The following is a 20,500-nucleotide window of genomic DNA, read 5'->3' on the forward strand; positions in this document are numbered from 1 at the left end:
AAAACAGAAGTATAATGTATTTGTAGTATTATAAATAAGAATAGTAAGATCCATTCACGTGTTTTGTGTATGAACATTAGAAAATATAATGTTGTACAGTTGTAAATAAAATGAGTCCTCCACCAACCCCATAGGTTTATTAGCAAATTTCCAAACAAGAACATTGTGAATAACACAACTATATCAAGTGATGTCTCCAAATTCAGCCGAAAATGACACTTTTACTGACTACTGCACTCTCAGAATTTTTCAATCCCTTCTTGACAAGTGTCTGTACTTAGTGGAGCACTTTTGACTGTTATGACCTGCAGCAAACATTATGCATAGTCAGACACCAGCTTCTGGCAGCGTTCCTGGGGGAATCTTAGCCCATTCCTCATGGGCAATGGCATCCAGTTCACTAATATTCTTGGGTTGTTGTCTTGCACAGACAAGGAAAATGATACAAAGCTATTGAATTTTCATAGAGATACAGCTGGAAGCAGAGTTTGTTCAAAGTTACAGGAAAACTAGTGGCTACACTACCTGGACGTGGCATAAAGAGGAGGCTGTCACTGGAGGATACCAGATTCCTGAAGAGGCAGGTGAACAAAAACCCTCAAGTAACTGGAAAATACATGCAGCAAAATTTGGGGGCAGCAGGCAGTGAGGTTTCAGTTTGCACAGTATGGCACATAATAGATGCTGAAGGTCTTGATGCCTGAACTTCCAAGATTTGCTTGCTCCACTATTCAACCAAAAGCACAATAAAAGTCAGCTCCAATATGCTCAAAACCATATAAATAAACTACAGACGTTCTTGGATTCTGTTATGTAGAGGGATAACACAAAACTGAAACGTTTAAGGTTTATGAATCAGCAGTATGTCTGGAGGGGTAACAATGAGGCATATAAGCTGAAAAGATCACCCTGCCTTCAGTGAAGCATGGTGGCGGCTCAATGATGCTCTGGGGCTGCTTTACTTTTCTGGTACTGGAAACCTGCAGCATGTGGAGGGCATGATGGATTTAATAAAGTGTCAGGAAATACTGAAGAAAATGTCGTGGCTTCTATGAGGAAGTTGAAGCTTGGGCATCATTGAACCTTCCAGCAGGACAAATATCCCCCTAAAGTCCACCAAGGCTTGGTTTCAGAAGAAATTCTGGAAGGTTCCGAAGATGGCCTCACAGTCAACTGACTTGAACCCCATAGTAAATCTTTGCTTGGATTTGAAAAAAATAAATTCTGTATGTTGCGATTGATAACAATGAAAGGAGCTCTACTGAGAGCAAAATACACTAGTCATGGAGAGGTTCTGAGACTGCAGTTGTCAATAAAAAATGCCATTTTGTGATGAATTTGGAGAAACCTCTTGGTATATTATATGTATTAAGCTATTTATATTTTTCTTCATTTATTTGTTTATTGCCAATCAACAGCAGAAAGTTTGTAAGTGATGTTATTTGCTTACTCTATTTCAGGAGGCCGGTGAGACCATTCTGCATTTGGCAGTGCTACTGTCAGACAGAACGTCATTACATATTGTAGATTTTTTGGTACATAACAGGTAAGCGATTTAATACAATATATGTAGTTGTAATATGATGTGCTTGTTTTATATGCTGTCTCCATGGTTGACTAAAAAAATGTAAATTGTGTTTTCTACAGTGGAAACCTAATGAAGCAAACTGTCCGAGGCAACACCCCACTTCACTACTGCAGTTTATATAACAAAACTGAGAGCATAAAACTTTTCCTGAGAGCTAAAGTCAATGTGAAGATAAGTGAGTACCTGGATATACCAGCAGACCTATATACTCGGTCCATTTTAATAATTTTGGTGAAACTTCAGTTTAAAGTTTGGGTCTAACTGAACACCCAACCCCACCCTTCACCCAAAAATTTCTTCCAATAGTATGGCGGTATCATGGTTCTCCAGCTTACTTCTTGTGGATCATGACACAGTAATACAAAGTATTGTAATTATGTAATATGTTAGCTGTATAAATAATCCCTCTAGTAAATAGCTCAGGTTGTAGCAGAAATAATGCACATGATGGGGCATATGGTATCATCCCCCTGCAAGCGTCTTTCATGTCATGATCCAGAAGTTTTTGGCCAGAACGTCTTAAATTTTCACATTACCAGATGACTTTTCATTTGCTTTTCTTGCTTTATGCCTTAAGGGTGATAGAATTAAATTGGATAACAATTTGCATGTCAAATAAATTAGTATCACACAAGCTTCTAAGAATGAAAATGTGAAAAATGAGATTTTCTATGCTCTGATTCCTAAGAATCTAGACGCTGCAATTACTTACCTGCGTTACTTACTGATAATGATTGTATCACCCTTTCAGCTCTGTTGGTTTTATTTCTCATGTTTTTTTCATAACTTTTAATTTTTGCAGAAAATGAAGCTGGGGAAACTGCTCTCGATATTGCCAGACGCCTGAAGCTCTCTCTTTGTGAAGATTTGGTAAGAGAATTAAAATGGTCACACCTACACAACTTGTATCTAGCGTGATGAGTATACTGAGTATGGAGTGCACACATTGCTAACATCTCCTGTAGCACTGCAAACAAGAAAAACATTTTTTATCCTAGATCAGGAATAGGTTGACATCTTTTATGACAATTTTCACAAGTTCTAGTAATATTGTGTATTAACATTAAAATACATAAAGCACTCTACATAGGAATGGGATTATTATTATTATAGCGCCCTTTATTCCATAGCGCTTTACATGTGAAAAAGGGGGTATACATACAAGAACAATTACAATGATCTTTGACAAAACGTGACGGAAACTGGTACAGGAGGAGCGAGGATCCTGCCCGCGAGGGCTCACGATCTACAAGGGATGGGTGAGGATACAGTAGGTGGGGGTAGATATACTAGCCGATTAGAAGTGGTCCAACCACAGGGACCCCTACCAATCATGAAAATAAAACGACATTTTCTCTGTATTGGTTGTACATCCAGCATTGAGTAGAGAATTGTACTTAGAAGGGACCATGGTGCTACACTTTCCATGACCTCTTCATTCTAACAATTTATCCTTGTGCCCTTACTTGCTCTGACTGGTAAACTTCCTTTATTGTTGTCCAGTCTTTTGTTAAAAGTCTGCAGTCACATTATCTGACTGCAGACATCTGAATCCTCACAGCTTGCGCACCACACACTGTCAGGATTCTCCAGTGTCTGCAGTGACAGCAGGCGGTCACGTGCATGCAAGTATGCAATATGCATACTTCTGAACACATACCAACTAGACGTGCACGGCCTTACTCAATTCACTTGTATTGATCGAGGATGGAGTGGGCTCGTCTAGTCTAAATGAGGAAAGAAATATGCATATCATGTACTTGTGGTCACGTGTCCACCTGCAATTATGCTATTCATGTAAAATGGATAAAAGGTTTTACTTAGCGTTACTAATAGGTTTCAGTGCACAGAAACCAAATATAAACTGTATGTATCAAGTGTTGTGCCAAGCTGATTGTTGAGGTCTTTTTGGAGTTTCAAGGAGGCTTAAAACAATAATCTGCATGGTTCATAGGGCACAAGTTTTGAAAAAAAATTGTACCAATGGAAATGCACCACAGGGGTTGAGCAGACCAAATTATAAAGTCACAAAACTACTTGTCTTCTTTCTTAATCAAACTTTTGTTCACCGATCTTTATAAATATTGTTTCTTTCAATAGCTTCTCCAAGCTCAGAACAATCAGTTTAACATGCGTGTCCATGTGGAGTATGAGTGGCGGTTACGCGAAGATGACATGTATGAAAGTGACGATGATCTTGATGAAAAGGTAAGCATAAAGGTAGCAATACACCTGAGATTGATTGATGATTGAACAGCCAGTGAATGATCAGAATATGTAGCTACAAACATTTTATTCCTAGACTGATTTGTACTGGTCATCAATATTCAATTAAACCTGGTGAAGGATGAACAATCTTTCTGAGTATGTTCTCAGTACAGTTTTTTTGACTGATACCTTCATCAGGGACGGCTATTTATCAGATGAAAAATTTTATATATGGCCAACTTCTTTTTCAGATAACAGTCTGCCACCATTTAGCTAAAAGGATTGTTCATTGTTAATTTCTCCCACTGAAGGAGCATTTTAGTTGAGATTGTACAATTTGAGCCAAGTAACAAAACACTTTGGCCCCAATTGATTAACATTGACTTTACGTCCACCAGTCTTCAGTAGTGGAGTGCACCAAATTCATTAAGACGTGCCCGTCCCTTAATAAATTTTGCGCATCCGATCAGTGGCATTCGCCTCCATGCACCTTGCCAGAAATGTTATTCCAGTCGGGGACTGAAGAAACATTTTTGGGTAGAAAACGCTGCCATTTTCCATAAATTGTCCTATTTTAGCATGGCTCCTCTCAAGCTTTACCCACTTTGGCAGAGCTGCTTGAACCCAAAAATTGCACAAACGTTTTTGAGTATTTAAGATGTTTTGACGCCAGTTCTTTGATGAATTGGCCCTTTGTCTTGTTCACCCCCATGGTCAGCTATATCACAGTCATAAAATGAACAACAGTTGCTATCCTGTTTTTAAAAAGTGTCGAACAAGGATGGTCACAAAGTAAGATGGACACAATACAAAGTGTCTATTCTTGATAAATGAACAATATTGTACATATACAATTCTAAAGTGATTTTATCTTCTTCTTAGCTGGGCCCTGTTAAAAAGGAGAGATCTCTACGACCATACAGTTGCTTCCAATCTCCCAGCGCTCAGTTCTCTGACAGGGGACTGCCAACATCATTTTTAAGGCGAGCATCTCAGGTGTCTCAAGATTCACGCTATGATATAGGCGGAGGACAATCCTGCACTGATAATGCCATGACACCAACAGCGCCCTTCACCCCCCCACTGCCTCCTCGAAATCCTATTAGAGGTATGGAAACATAAAAAGTGATACTTGTGTTAATGACTTACAGCAAATTCTGGCATCAGGAGCTTGAATGATATCCATTATGTCCAGAATATTCAGTATACCCCTCTGTAAATTACAATTCACAGTGAAAATTAACACACAGTGAGAAAGGTAAAAACCACCTACTTTCTGAAAAATATAATTATATAATTGATTTTTGTTACAGAGACACGTCAGGTAAAACTAATGCCCTGTGTTGTACCTGTAGAGGACATATTATAACAAATCTGTTTTACATGGAGTGTTTCTTCACATGTCTATCAGTTTTACACAGATGTAACAGTGGAGACAACATATATAAAGACATATATAAAGTGTAATAAATAATTGCTAGGTATAATAATAATGCTAGGTGAACACATTAGCTAAATGTCCTGGTACATGATTTGAAAGGACCCTCTTTTGTTTTATATTTTTAGGAATATCTCGTCACATGCTTGTAGAATGATCACTTTGAATTGCGTGCTTTTTGTTTTCTCTAAAGCCAGAACCAAAATTCATAGCAAAAGAGTGAGGCCCAGATTCATCAAGACCGGCGTTGTTGACTCTGGTCTTGATGATGAGGCTTGCTGGATTCGGACATTCCGGACTCATGAAGAAGCGTGTGCCTCTTTAGGAGTCGGACAAGTCACATGCCCCTCGCCACAAATCTTACTCCAGTTCCTGCTGGAGTAAGATTTGTGGCGTAGTGGACACTGACACTCATCATGACTTTGATGAGCACCGGTTACTATGCCCCAGCACTGACCACTTTGTTGGAACTGGGAGAAAATGGCGTGAAGAAGTCAAAGTTGCGAAGTTTTTGCACAGTCTCAAGTTGCACTAGTATTTTGCGACTTTTCAAAACTTTTGTAAAAGCTTTGATAGAACCGGCCCAGTGTGTACAGTGAAATTTTAAGCTTTACACATGAACCTGACCTCAAAGCGAAGGCATGCGGTTGGTATAGGGGAAAGGTGGGATTCAGTCCTGCTTAGTTGTATCCCCTTTACTTTCCAGTGGAAGTGTCTTAAGCAGCGCTGTGGAGTCGGTAAGCCAAATCTTCGACTCCGACTCCTCAATTTCCATAACTCAGGCTCCCTCATACATGGCTCATGTTTAAGTGATAAATTTACTGTAGGACACATTTTTCTCAGCTAAAAGGCTAGACCCTTAGATCAGTAATAGGACATTTCATAACTTTCCCAAGTTAAAAAAATATATATATATTCCCCACAAACTGCATTGAACTATTATATATTTTAGGAGTCGGAGTTGGTCCATTTTATACCGGCACCGACTCCACAGCCCTGGTCTTAAGGTTCATGGAAAGGGATGGGGAAACAAACACCAGACACAATAATATGGGGCCTTAGGGCCTTGTTTGATCTTTGCTATAGGCCCCTTTTACTTGGGAAGCCACTGCCTGAAAGCTATTCCATTGATATACAGCACAGACCAAAAGTTTGGACACCTTCTCATTTAAAGATTTTTCTGTATTTTCGTGACTATGAAAATTGTACATTCACACTGAAGGCATCAAAACTATGAATTAACACATGTGGAATTATATACTTAACAAAAAAGTGTGAAACGACTGAAAATATGTCTTATATTCTAGGTTCTTCAAGGTAGCCACCTTTTGCTTTGATGACTGCTTTACACACTCTTGGCATTCTCTTGATGAGCTTCAAGAGGTAGTCACCGGAAATGGTCTTCCAGCAATCTTCAAGGAGTTCCCAGAGATGCTTCGCACTTGTTGGCCCTTTTGCCTTCACTCTGCGGTCCAGCTCACCCCAAACCATCTCGATTGGGTTCAGGTCTGGTGACTGTGGAGGCCAGGTCATCTGGCATAGCACCCAATCACTCTCCTTCTTGGTCAAATAGCTCTTACACAGCCTGGAGGTGTGTTTGGGGGTCATTGTCCTGTTGAAAAATAAATGTTGGTCCAACTAAACGCAAACCGGATGGAATAGCATGCTGCTGCAAGATGCTGTGGTAGCCATGCTGGTTCACTATGCCTTCAATTTTGAATAAATCCCCAACAGTGTCACCAGCAAAGCACCCCCACACCATCACACCTCCTCCTCCATGCTTCACGGTGGGAACCAGGCATGTAGAGTCCATCCGTTCACCTTTTCTGCGTCGCACAAAGACACGGTGGTTGGAACCAAAGATCTAAAATTTGGACTCATCAGACCAAAGCACAGATTTCCACTGGTCTAATGTCCATTCCTTGTGTTCTTTAGCCCAAACAAGTCTCTTCTGCTTGTTGCCTGTCCTTAGCAGTGGTTTCCTAGCAGCTATTTTACCATGAAGGCCTGCTGCACAAAGTCTCCTCTTAACAGTTGTTGTAGAGATGTGTCTGCTGCTAGAACTGTGTGTGGCATTGATCTGGTCTCTAATCTGAGCTGCTGTTAACCTGCGATTTCTGAGGCTGGTGACTCGGATTAATTTACTTTCAGAAGCAGAGGTGACTCTTGGTCTTCCTTTCCTGGGGCGGTCCTCATGTGAGCCAGTTTCTTTGTAGCGCTTGATGGTTTTTGCAACTGCACTTGGGGACACTTTCAAAGTTTGCCCAATTTTTCGGACTGACTGACCTTCATTTCTTAAAGTAATGATGGCCACTCGTTTTTCTTTACTTATCTGCTTTTTTCTTGCCATAATACAAATTCTAACAGTCTATTCAGTAGGACTATCAGCTGTGTATCCACCAGACTTCTGCACTACACAACTGATGGTCCAACCCCATTTATAAGGCAAGAAATCCCACTTATTAAACCTGACAGGGCACACCTGGGAAGTGAAAACCATTTCCGGTGACTACCTCTTGAAGCTCATCAAGAGAATGCCAAGAGTGTGCAAAGCAGTCATCAAAGCAAAAGGTGGCTACTTTGAAGAGCCTAGAATATAAGACATATTTTCAGTTGTTTCACACTTTTTTGTTAAGTATATAATTCCACATGTGTTAATTCATAGTTTTGATGGCTTCAGTGTGAATGTACAATTTTCATAGTCATGAAAATACAGAAAAATCTTTAAATGAGAAGGTGTGTCCAAACTTTTGGTCTGTACTGTATATGGGGAGAAATATACACGTTAGAGTATTCAAATACGCTTGAAGGGAAGAAATCTATTTAGGGAGAAATTCGATCGTATATGTTTACAATTCAATGCATGCATATTGTTTCTTTCTCAGCACCCAATGTACCGCCACCTCCTCCCCCTGCTAGTCCATCACCTGTCCCCAAAAAGCTGCCTGCCACACCTCCACTGACTACAAAGCACAAGAGGGCACTTTCAGAGCCTGCACCTATTATTCCACACAGCCCCTCTAGTCAAAGCAATCTGCACTTTGGTAAGGGTAACTTCAGTTAGTCTGTTGAGTATATTATACTGCAATATTGTGATTTTTACTAATTTATTATTTATGCTAACTTACTAAGTAATGTTACATCACAGTGCCTTAATGTCAAAGTGCAGGGTAAAAAAAGAAGAGGCATGCAGGTAATAAAGGGAATCTGTCAGCAGGTTTTTGCTATTTAATCTGAGAGCAGGATAATATAGAGGTAGAGAGCCTGATTCATGAGATGTGTCACTTGCTCAGCAGCTTGCTGTAGTTTCAATATTATCAGTGTTTTAACAGCTGAAGATTATCACTAGAGGACTAAGTGTCACATGCCAGGCAGTCCAGCTAATCTGTGTAACTCCGCCCCACCAGTGATTAACAGCTTGTTGACAATGTACAGTGTACACTACACAGAAAGCTGCCAATCAGTGGTGTGGGCGGGGTAATGCAGAGCTCAGCATTCAGAGCAATGCTAAATCTACAGCAGAAAAAAAAACATGGATTTTATCAAAATTGCACCAAGCAGCCCAGTAAGTGATACATCATTAGAATCCAGCTCTCTGCCCCTACATCATTCTGCTCTCAGATTACATAGCAAAAAACCTGCTGATAGATTACCTTTAAGTCCCTAACCATTTTGTTCATCAATGGGGGGCAGACATTTCAAGTGTTGTATCAATAATTATAAAAAATCTAATTAATTTAGGTTAATATTAACTTAATTGTGAAGTTTATCTTAAATGGATGGACTTTGACATGTATATTGTATTAACCCATAAACAAAATGTGTTATCTCTCTGTGTATAGTATTCTCCTCATGGCTAAAATAGAAAAGTCAAATGTAGTCTTCATATTCCAGATTACGGCTCTTGTTGCACTTCTCCATCCAAATTTCTCCAGTCAGAAGTTATATCTAGGAGACCAAGGTAAATATTATATAACATTTTAATTTGGATCAGTTTAATAAAGTTTTTATTTATTTTTTAAGCATGCCAAAAAAAAAATCATTCTACTCTTTTTACTGATCTCCCACCACTTCTTTCTATGCTGCCTGGGTCTCCCGCCAGTCTCCGTAGTGTCACTGGCATATATGTCTCAATGCTACATCTCGAAATGTTGTTCTTCTTTATAGGCACATTGTACTGGTACATAGAGGTTCATTTCTATAGTGTATACCACCCCCCAAAAAAATAAGATTTTGTTTTTTAGAAATACATTTAATTTATATATTCAAGGGGTTGTCTAGGCTTGGTACAAAAGTGTGTAGTCACTCAGTGTGACTGCAGCCTGCAGAATCGTGACAGTGCACACCATCACAATTACCCGGTATTGTCGGTGTGAGTAACATGACTGCATGCATGCAGTTTGCATACTTGTGGTCACACGCCAACTAAATGTGCTCGGCTTCTCTCCATAAAAGTGAATAGGGAGAAGCCGGACACGTCTAGTTGGTGTGTGACCACAAGTATGCAAATCACATACATGCAGTCAAGTGACTACCTGCTTAGACTAGCAATACCAGTAAATTGTGACAGCGTGCGCACTGCTCATTATCACAATTTGACAATCTGCAGTTACATAGTGACTTTCTCCCAAACCTGGACAACCCCTCTCACCCATTACCTCTGCAGCCAATTTTCGTTAATCTAGCCGTATGAGGGCTTGTTTTTTTTTGTGGGACCAGTTGTAGTTTTGAATGATACCATTCATTTTTCCATACAATTTTCTGAAAAGTGGGGAAAAAATTGCAAGTTTGAAGAAATGGTAGAAAAAATGCAATTCTACAACTGTTTTTTGTTTTTACAGTGTTCTTGGCTTATACAGTGTTCATTCATCACTTTATAACATTTTCTTCGTTGCCAGGAGAGAATGAAATGGTAAATGGTTTTGGTTAAGGAAGGACGGCCTAAAATTTTGCATGATCTATCCCAATTTTTCTTCATGAAAAGTTGGGAGGTATGACTGGCGTTAGCAATGGCTAATGTGTCACATCTCTGTATAACCGAAATAGGACGTACACAGACGGTCTCTATACATCTTGTTATAGCTGTACAGGCAGCCCAGTATTTGGGAGGGGTTTCTGCTGCCAAATACTGAACTTGTTGATGAAGAACAGGGCTGAAGGCCTGTTGAAGCTTAGACTGTGAGACTCCACTGTTCTTGTGGGCTAAATAACCAAATATTTCTGAGTGAGAAATCGCCCATGAAAATGCTCTTTTACATTGGCCAGTTAGTATGTTATATTCTTTGTGATTACAGTATTGGATCACCAAAACTCAGTAGTCTTCATGAAGTGCCAGAAATCCCACCTAAAGGTACGTGATCCTAGCGTAATTATTATTGTGGCATTTATTTTTTTTTTACATTTTATTAATATATTGTATAATAAACGCAATCATTTGAGTGAGAATTGTAGCTCACAAAGTGCCTTCTACAGATTTATCTTATACCATGTGTCAAATATTTTCTGATTTAATGACAGTCTGTCTATTTACTAGTTGATTACAGGACAGAAGGATATTCAAAAGCAGGAAACCAAAGATCGACTCAGAGCAATGTGTCTCCAGGTCCATCTGTGCAAGAACTCTATCATGTCCCAGCCTCCAATCAAGAGCCACCTCTGCCCATGCCACGAAGGATGAGCCTGGTGAGATTTAATTGTTTACCTTCTCTGCGGGGCACCTATTTTCACCGATCATCTAATGTATATGACGGCCTCCGACTGTCCCCGACAGATAATGTTAGGAAGGAATGGTCAGACTTGTTGAATTTTAGATTTTTGTGTTTCAGAGAAGATAAGCCATCACCATTTTTACGCTCATCTGAACTGGCATGTAGAGGTTAGGAGTAAAAGCTGTCAGGTGAAGTTGTATGGGCATTTAATAGTATAGTCAACTTTGAGCATCTTGGAAAAATGAATATTAACTATTTTAAACTCCAGTACCGGTTTCACAGGTTCACCACATTCCCAGCTCAGTCATTCAGGACCCGAATTAATATAAAACAGCGTATACTCACCTCCTACAGAGGTAACGTTCCAGTTCATTGGCTGCAGCCGGCATGTAACCGGCCACCACTGGGAACTATGCTGCCAACATAGCTGGAATGGCTCCACGGCAGGAAGACTGTACTTATATTAATTTAGGCCTGAACAGATTAAGCAACAGTTGTCCAGTACTGGACAATCCCTTTAACCACTTCTGGACCCCCCATCAACTTGAAATGTCCAGGCATTCCACATTCTACTCTAAAGCGATGTTCTAAACCATCACTGCATAGTAGATCAGCTGCACGCGATTGTACGGCTGCGGGGTGGTGAGCCATCTGTAAGAAACAGCTGAGCTCCCCAAAAAGCAGGCCCAGACTGTTTATTACCGTCTCTGCCTTCTCTATAGCTATGCACTGTGCTGAACAAGTGCTGTGCATACAGTAATAGGTGCTTCCTCCTCCTGACCCGGCAGTCATATAATCGCTGGATGTATGGAGGGAGCAGGAGCTGCTGAGTCCTAGGAGAACCAGTCAGCTCTGCTGCGCAGCCAAGAGGCTTCATTTCCATATACCAGCCCCAATTACTGGTAAAATCAGATTTAAAAAAAAGTATTTAAAATGTTGAAATGACCCCTAAAGGTCTTTTATGACCTTAAGGTGGATGGGGGCACAATGTATGAAATAAATGAAAAATAAATAAAAAGCAGATAAAGAATAAGAAAATAAAGCCACTGCTAATCCAAACCGTTATCTCCGCTCCTGTTGAGAAAAAAGGTCAATTTTATATAAATAATTGTTAGAGAAATGGGAACAAATTTTGAAATATATTTTTTTGTGGTCATGAAAAAAAAAATCAAAAAACTTGAAAACAGACACCTATTTTCTTTTTTTTCCCACCAATATCACCTGATAAACATAAAAATTAAGCCTCACGTATTATGAAATATAGATGCAAATATTATTTGAATATCTCAATGAGAATTTTTTTTTTTTTTTTTTTTTTACAGTTCTTTAAATCACATGAACAAAAAAAACTGAAAGTGTGCCTGACCAGGAACAGGGGTAATCAGTCCTGAACTGGTTAAAGATGTAGGTTTTGTTCCATTGGCGTTCTTTGCAGGTGGAAAAAGCCAATGTGTTTTTCAAGGGGAATCCACTTCAGGAAACACTGCTTTTCTCTGCCTTTTTCCAAATTTTCTTGGATTTTCCATTGAAATGAATGGGAAGATTATTCAAAGTGTATTCTAAGCTGTTTTTGATGTGGATCCGCTTCAGAATTCTCATAGAAAAAACTCAGTATGAGCATACCTTTAGGGAAATGTCTGGAAACTTGATAATTTGCTGTAAATTATTGTCGCTTTCATGGTAAAAGCTTGTTATTATGTATTCACACAGATTCAGTCTTATCTTCCTGATAACATACTTCAAAGATGTGTATGTAATATTTTGTTTTTTTTCTGTCTTCCTTAAGAGCAAGCCAAAGCTCAGACGGGTGAAGGCTTTATTCGACTGCACTGCAGATAGAGAAGATGAACTCACATTTAGTATAGGGGAAATTATTGTAGTTACAGAAGAGGAGGATCAGAACTGGTGGGTAAGTAGCTAAATCATGTAGCGCAAGAGGCATGATGTTCGGAGGTCTCTAACTAAGAACAATCCTTGGATTTCATACACGGTTTGCAATAAATGTAGTCAATATTAAACATTAATTGTCAGGGAACCAACAGGGGTAATCACGCATATCTCCCGGCTGGTACCATTTTGTCAGGAAACAATGCTCCAATCGCCTCCAGTCGTCAGGACAATTACACAATTGACTGACAAGGCCACGGCTGTTTTGACCACTAGGCCAGTTATTAGGGAACTCACAGTGAGCGTATAGTATATACACATTCCAACATGTGGAATAAATATACATACATGCACACACACACCCCGGAATGGTCACTACCAACTCCAAAATAAAAATTAACTAGCTGCCACCTCCAATCGTTTGTACAGGCGGATTGGACACCCATTACATATAGCGTATTGCTTCAGGGGTGCGGTTTATAGAGCAAGAGGAATGAAGCTATTAAAATTTTATATATTTAACCCAAAAAAGCAGGCAGTGTTTATAAAAAAATATACAAAGATGTTGCAAAATGGACAAAACAGTACAGTATAAACAATTACATAAAATAAAAAGGATAAACAGAAGAAATGTACTAAACCTGATGTTGCAGGGTTGGCTCGGTCTCTCATGAAGGGGAGCTCTTTATTTTTTGCGGGGTAACACTACAGAACCACAGCGCACTGTGTCTCCCAAGACTGACACTCATCATAGCTTGGTATTTGCTTTTATTAACACAAGTCACACCCACATACCTCCCCTTCGGTGACTCATAACAAGGCTGGTCAGGGATGTGGCTAGTTCTTTTAGTAAATTATGGGATCCCCAACTTCCATGATCTCTTTCCCCCTGGAGGTCCCAGGCGGAAGATATTACTGTCATATTTCCCTTCACGATGTTACCTTTTTATAGGTAGAGGAGGCATGGCATGGATAGCATCATCCATCTGACCCCATATTAGTCTGGAGGTGCTGCTGCAACCACCCAGTGGCGTAAGACAATGCGTTACGTTCACCACTAGGTCATGACTCCGAAAATATGTCTTTCATAACTGTAGGACCTTTGCTGTTTATGAAAAAAACACAATATTCTTAGCTGGAATAAAAAAGGAGCCCAAACTAATCAGCTTGCCTTTCTGTTCAAGCTGAGGCTAGAGGTGATAGGTTCTCTCTACTGGCCATAAATGTGTCATATCCCAAAATTCTTCTGTCAGCCCTGCCTGGTCTGTCATCCATGAAATAATCCTCTTTAATTACCTGTTCACATCAGGGGGTCCCTTTGCACCGAGGTCATAGCTTTGCTTCAATATTCTCTATCAACTATAAAATGGCTTTTAGATTTTACAATTACATCTATGACATTAATATTAGCAATATCACCGCCATATTGGCATAGATATCTGTCAATAAGTTACTTGCAAATATATGTGTTTTTCACAATTCCTCTCTTATTGGCTGTCATGACTTATTCCTTGCTCCTCATTCTTTCCTAGAATGGCTACATTGATGGGCAATTACATAGAAGAGGAGTTTTCCCAGCATCCTTTGTGCATTTCTTGACCGACTAAAAAGCACAATCCTATGGGCATTAAATGTATCGAGGAAATGAAGGATTTTAGTTGTATATAATAAGAAAAACCCATATGTTTCTCTGTGGACCTGTGACTGGCTTGACAGCAACTGAGATATTGAACAAAGTTTGGAAACGTGGAATTAATGTGATCCTCATTAATCATTCTGGTCGTTAACCTTCCAATAAAAAGGAACCACTCCATAATTGCCAAATACAGTATATGCCTCTCTAACGTGTTACATAAGCCAGAAATCAAGGGGTTAATAGACATGAATATTCTGCTTGTGCTGTGCCTTGTAACGCAGATAGCTTTGTGTCATTTTTACAAACCAATTCTTGTGTCTGCTAAGCCGCTCAATTACTATCTATATATTACACATCATGGGTCAGTTGTGTCTCCGGTAGAAGCATTCATGCTTCACCGTCATGTGCAGACAGAAGGAAGCAGTTACCAAATGTTAGATCTGTCTTTTCAATTCTGCATTGTCTATATTGTGGAACTTTAAAACGCATGTTTGCATTGAGTACAGTGGTGGCAGGAACCACCTATTTCATTAGGGAAGATACATGTGTGAGCCCAGGATTATTTATCCTCGGTATTATCCGACGGTTCTGGAGATAAAAGCTGTAGACGTGCACTCCTGTAACAGTTTTCACATATCTGGCTGTTAACTTGAGTGAGAAGTTGACATATCTCCACCATGGTGGTTGACGTCAGCAGGTAGTTATGTCATTTACTCACCATTGACAGCTCTGTTACTACAGCAAAGCAATCTCCTTTTGGATGACATGCATCCAGATCCGGACGATGTCCCATTAGGACACCATTTTTACAGTCAAAGAAGCACAGAAGGACTTGATAAGGGCTTTTTATTAGCATAATATTTTAGGGGTTGTTTTGTTGTTTTTTTACAAAAGGCCATCAGACTAAAAATCAGCCATAACATTAAAACTAATGACAGGTGAAGTTAATGATACTATTTTGTTAAAATATCGCGTTAAGGGGTGGGCAGCACGTAAACAGTGAGTACTTGTAGCTTATATGTTGGGAGCTGGAAACATGGGCATGCATATGAAGATGCACAACTTTGAGAAGCACCAAACTGGTATTGATGAAACAATTGGATCGGAGCCTCCTGAAGACCCTGGTCTGCAGTCTTTAGTACCTACTAAAAGTAGTCCAAGGAACATCAGCGGGAGATCCAGTAACAGATATTTATGTGTACTCAAGGGTTGTTGATGGGAAGTTAAGGCTAGCCCATCTTATCTGATCCACAAGATGAGCTGCTGTAGATGTCTATGAAAGAAAGTTGTCTAAACACAGTGTAAAAGCAAGCTGTGTGGTGGGGCTGCATAGTCGTTGATCTGTCAAAGTGCCCATGCTAATCCTTGACTACCGCTGAAAACATCCTCCTTGAATACCTGAGCATCAACACTGGATCATGGACTAATGGAGCAAGGTAGTAGAGTCTGATGATTCACATTCTTTTTACATCATGTCACTTTCCCTTTCTTGTCAAACATATAACAATCTGTAGAGGTAGGCTGATCAATTCGCAGGACCCTGGTCCATTGATCAGGTCAGTGCTCTGTGACGGCTGGATGGGAGCTATATGCATCTCTTACGTTTTGGGATCCCTGGCACCGATTTTTATTAGCCAGGTGGGCATGATGTACAGATGACATTGTGCCAGCCCGGCTAATCAAAAGTCACGCCAGGAATCTCAGAAGTTAAGGAATGCGCAGAGCTCCTGTCTAGTGGTCACAGATCACTCACCTGGCCGATTGAGTGGAGTCTGGTGAATTTATCTGCCCAACTCTGAACATCAGTAGTACCTGGCGTAGGCAGTGTAATTCTCTGGGCAATGTTCTGTTGAAAACAATGTGGATGCTTTAGGCCCTGTTGGCACAGTAGCGGTATGGTGTACATTTGCATGCATTCTTTTCATCCAATACTGGGAGAAATAGAAGTCTCCTGTTTTGGTTTGGGCTTAAAAAAAAACAAAAAAAACATCCCCACTCAAATCCAAAATGTGAACATTGCTATACAATGACCAAGTCAAATATGTACTACTCTATAAACCAATATAAAATGGCATCTAGAACACTAATTATAGTTAGTGTGTATTATTTTTATCCACCTACGTTGTTTTTTTTAAATAAGAGTTTCAATCCCACCCCAGCTCCACCTAAAAACTAGTCCAAAGCAGTAAAGAATGTCTTTTCCTGAAAATATGACAGCCTCTGAATCCAAACTGCCCCTTTAGTGGTTTTGCACACTGGACAATCCTCTAAAACCACGAGTATTTACTGGTATGCACCCGTCACCAGTAAAGGCTTAGATCTACCTCTTTTCCCTTTGCATAGTAACGTTGACTGTCTCCTGGATAATAGCTACAGTTTTTACCATACATAATGGCGTAGTATGCCATCTTAGAATAATCTCTAAATACTTAACCAAGGATTGGTTGGAACTTCATCATTTACCTGTCCCATATGAGGGCCTTACAACGCTGGGTAAGGTACCCTGCTTTGGACATAACTATTAGGCCACATTCACACATTCAGTATTTGATCAGTATTTGTAAGCCAGAACCAGGAGTGGGTGATAAATACAGAAGTGGTGACGTGTTTCTATTGTACTTTTCCTCTGATTGTTCCATTCCTGATTTTGGCTTACAAATACTGAGGTAAAATACTGAATGTGTGAACATAGCCTTAAAAGCAGTATACTGTAACTTCAAATGCAACAACCCTCATCAGGGCTCTGTTCACACTAGTGTCACAGCTTCCATTTATAACAGCAGTCATGACATTGTAATGGACCCAATGGCCTTCAGTGGAGACCACTAAGGCACATTTGTAGTTACAGTATTATTTTTGCAAAAAATTAACACTGGATTTTTACTCAAATTTTAAATAGAATCTGTCATCAGGATTTCACTCCCCAAAGTATTTGTATGCGCATGTAGCTCCTTTAAAAGACACATCAAGCAATGTATTTACATGTCTAGTACATTCCTCCATTACTAAGCAATTTGTGTTTGAATGGATATGCAAATACATATGCTAGATCTGAAGCCTCTGTCACTCCAGCTCTATTCCCTGGCCAGCACCAGCAAAAGAGTGGTCAGTCAAGCAGGAGGAGGCAACCAGGGGTAGGGAATAGAACTGGATTGACAGAGACTTCAAATCTACCATAGCACTTTGCATATTTATACCCTGATTTGTCATTAATCTAGGACTGGACTGACAGCTCCTTTGCCTGAAGTCACACACTATAAAGGCTGTCAGTCGAGCAGGAGGAGGCGACACTGAGCTGGGAATAGAGCTGGAGTGACAGAGGCTTCAGAACTACCATATCAATTCAAGTGCAATTTTCTCAGTAATAGAGGAATGGGCTAGACATGTAAAGGTATTGCCGGACTTGTCTTTAAAAGAGCTACACGCAAATATAAATAGTCTGAGGGTGTGAAATCCTGCTGATAGATTCCCTTTATTGTCAAAATACTCAGAAATTTGCCTGAAACTGGAGGTATACAATCGGAGCCCTATTATGGCTTCATACAAAACGGAGCCGTAATAGGATTGTGTGCATAAGGTGTACGTTTCAGCCTAATACATGCAGATGTGGCTGCTCTACTGGACTGTATCAATAATAAATTGTCAGTTTATTAGAATGACGTAATCTTTGAGGCATATAGTAGTCATATCTAAAATATGGCTTGCTTAATAAGCAACATTCTTAAATATCTTGCTTCAGCTCCCAAAAAAAGGAACCCTCCAAGTGCCTTATTGAAAGAAGATCTGCCATGAATAAAACAGACAATCCATTCTCAACAGACCGGCAAATTGGTTCCAGCATCAGAACTAATGACTGCAAATACATTTTTACTTGCCTATGTCTATAGCTGAGTTATTAATGGAGATACCCCAGCAATCAGAAGATCACTGAAGGTCTGGCTCCTTCAGTCCCAATGATCTGCAGGTAGTGCTGTGGAAAATCTCAGATGGTTTCATGGTTTTCCTGCAGTAGCCTCTGGGTAGTATTACACGGTGCCAATTCAAATAGTAGGCCACCATGTAAAACATACTCGCTTCACGTCTACAGTAGAGCCACTCTTCTCAGTGGCTTTTCCAAGCTGCCAAATGAAGGCGCCACCTCTGTGATATTCATATGCCTCAAAGGGCACATGGAATAAGGGTTGTCTTAAAAAACAACATTTAAAGGGAATCTGCCACCCAGTTTTTGCTAACCCATTTGAAAGCAGCATAATATATGGGGAGAAACACTGATTCCAATGATGTGTCACTTACTGAGCTGCTTGCTGTCATTTTGATAAAATCACTTTTCTCTGCTGCAGATCTACCAGTTCTCTGAATGTTGAGCTTCGTATAACACCGCCCACACCTCTGATTGGGAGCTTTCTGTGTACACTGTGCATAGGCAGAAAGCTGCCAATCAGTAGTGGGGGCGGGGTTATACAGAGCTCATGAATATACTTGACTCCCTAGCATCAGGTTTACTAGTCCTCTAATGATAATCCCCTGCTGATAAAACAGTGATTTTATCAAAACAACACTAAGCAGCTCAGTAAGTGACACATCGCTGGATCAGGATCTTTGTCTGTACATTATCCCGCTCTCAGATTCCCTTTAAGGATTTACAAGATGTGGATACTACACCCACTGTGTACTGTAACAACCTAATATTCTCATTAATAGGACCTTGTAATTAAGAGTACATTTAGCCAAAGGAGCTATTTTTACGGCCTCCCTATAAAGTTATTTTTTTAGTGGGTAGAGGGCAACAACGACCCTTTCTGTTGGGACAATGGATCAGGTCCACCCTTATCCTTCTTTCCCTCAACATTTTCTCTTGGGGGATAGTCTGGTGTCCTCTACACACATAGTGGACGGTCAGTTAAAGTGTATAGGCACCTTAATTATATATTTAGGTGTAGTTTTAGTGAATGTCCTGGACCATAAGAACAATGATGAAGCAGTTTACCAATCATTTGTTAAAATGTGCTAATTTTGGATAGGTTTACAAAACTACAGTTAAAGACCATTTAGCAGTGCATTGGTATTTACAGCACATACTTTTTAGTTACATAATCTTTAAAAATTGTACGAATTCAATTCAAATGTTCTATTTTCTGAATTAATTGTTTGGGTCCACTACATCTAGGAAATAGGATTGTTACATTTTATGGATTTCTACTACTATTTCTATTGAGTAAAGCACATATCAGCTATTTTTTAACCTAATCCCTACTTTGGTTTGGCAATAATCAAGGTGTGGAGATCTCGTACAAAGTAGCTAAATGATTGAAAGCATAAATGGCTGTTTTCATGATGGCCTAGAAGAACAAATAGTTTTATGGTGTACTGCATGTATTGAGGTAAGAATAAATAAAGGTTTTTCCAACCATCTGGCCTACATATGTTTATGGGTCGTGTATGTTTGTATAGTCTCTATGAAGATCCTTGGCTAGGAGTATGAAAATTATATTGCCTTGTTTCCTTCTGTGTCTGATATACCCGCTGTAAATACATTTGTGCAAATAACAATAGATCAGGTAATATATGTAATATATACATATCTCTATTTATGCAAAAATGTTTATCTTGCCAAGAAAAAATAAATAAACTAATGATTGTATCAATGAATGTGTGGCGAGTACTTAAAACTTGTATCGTCTAGATATACAAGGACAGATAATAATCCTGGCTAATTTATCACAGTGACTCAAAAGGCATTTTGGGGAGTTTACACCATCTATTGGGTGCCCACTTTGCCCCAAAACTCAGTCACAACACTAACACACTGTATCACATCAAAACCTTGTCGAGTGAATCCATGCCCCTTGGCTACTAAGCAAAAGTATCTAAACCGTCTAATGAATGTACAACGTCAGCTCACCCATGAGAAGATCCATTCCACGGAAAACAGTAGTGCCACAGAAGGTGATTATGTATCGAAATGTAATTCCAGCATCAGTCTTCTATTAAAAGTGTAAGATAGCGCCTTGCCAGTACTTTAGCAAGGCAGTGAC

At 39.7% G+C, this 20,500-nt stretch overlaps 1 protein-coding gene across 3 annotated transcripts in view; it reads left to right on the top strand.

The window, feature by feature from the left end:
* LOC141272718 (arf-GAP with SH3 domain, ANK repeat and PH domain-containing protein 1-like) overlaps positions 1–20,114 on the top strand; it is a 215,171-nt gene extending 195,057 nt beyond the window's left edge. For 2 of the 3 annotated variants that reach the window (XM_073683719.1, XM_073683721.1), the window contains exons 18-28: positions 1,461–1,546; positions 1,648–1,763; positions 2,391–2,458; positions 3,689–3,796; positions 4,679–4,904; positions 8,120–8,278; positions 9,129–9,195; positions 10,529–10,584; positions 10,768–10,916; positions 12,729–12,851; positions 14,362–20,114. In XM_073683719.1, the coding sequence (XP_073539820.1) occupies positions 1,461–1,546; positions 1,648–1,763; positions 2,391–2,458; positions 3,689–3,796; positions 4,679–4,904; positions 8,120–8,278; positions 9,129–9,195; positions 10,529–10,584; positions 10,768–10,916; positions 12,729–12,851; positions 14,362–14,436 (1,233 nt within the window). In that variant the 3' untranslated portion in view covers positions 14,437–20,114. The remainder of the gene's footprint in view (positions 1–1,460; positions 1,547–1,647; positions 1,764–2,390; positions 2,459–3,688; positions 3,797–4,678; positions 4,905–8,119; positions 8,279–9,128; positions 9,196–10,528; positions 10,585–10,767; positions 10,917–12,728; positions 12,852–14,361) is intronic. The other variant, XM_073683720.1, reaches the window with a different exon arrangement.
* Positions 20,115–20,500: the final 386 nt, after the last annotated feature.

Source organism: Phyllobates terribilis, unplaced genomic scaffold (genome assembly GCF_046119375.1).
Source record: "Phyllobates terribilis strain yellow unplaced genomic scaffold, ASM4611937v1 Scaffold_5__5_contigs__length_657084704, whole genome shotgun sequence".
In the NCBI taxonomy this organism is placed as follows: domain Eukaryota; kingdom Metazoa; phylum Chordata; class Amphibia; order Anura; family Dendrobatidae; genus Phyllobates; species Phyllobates terribilis.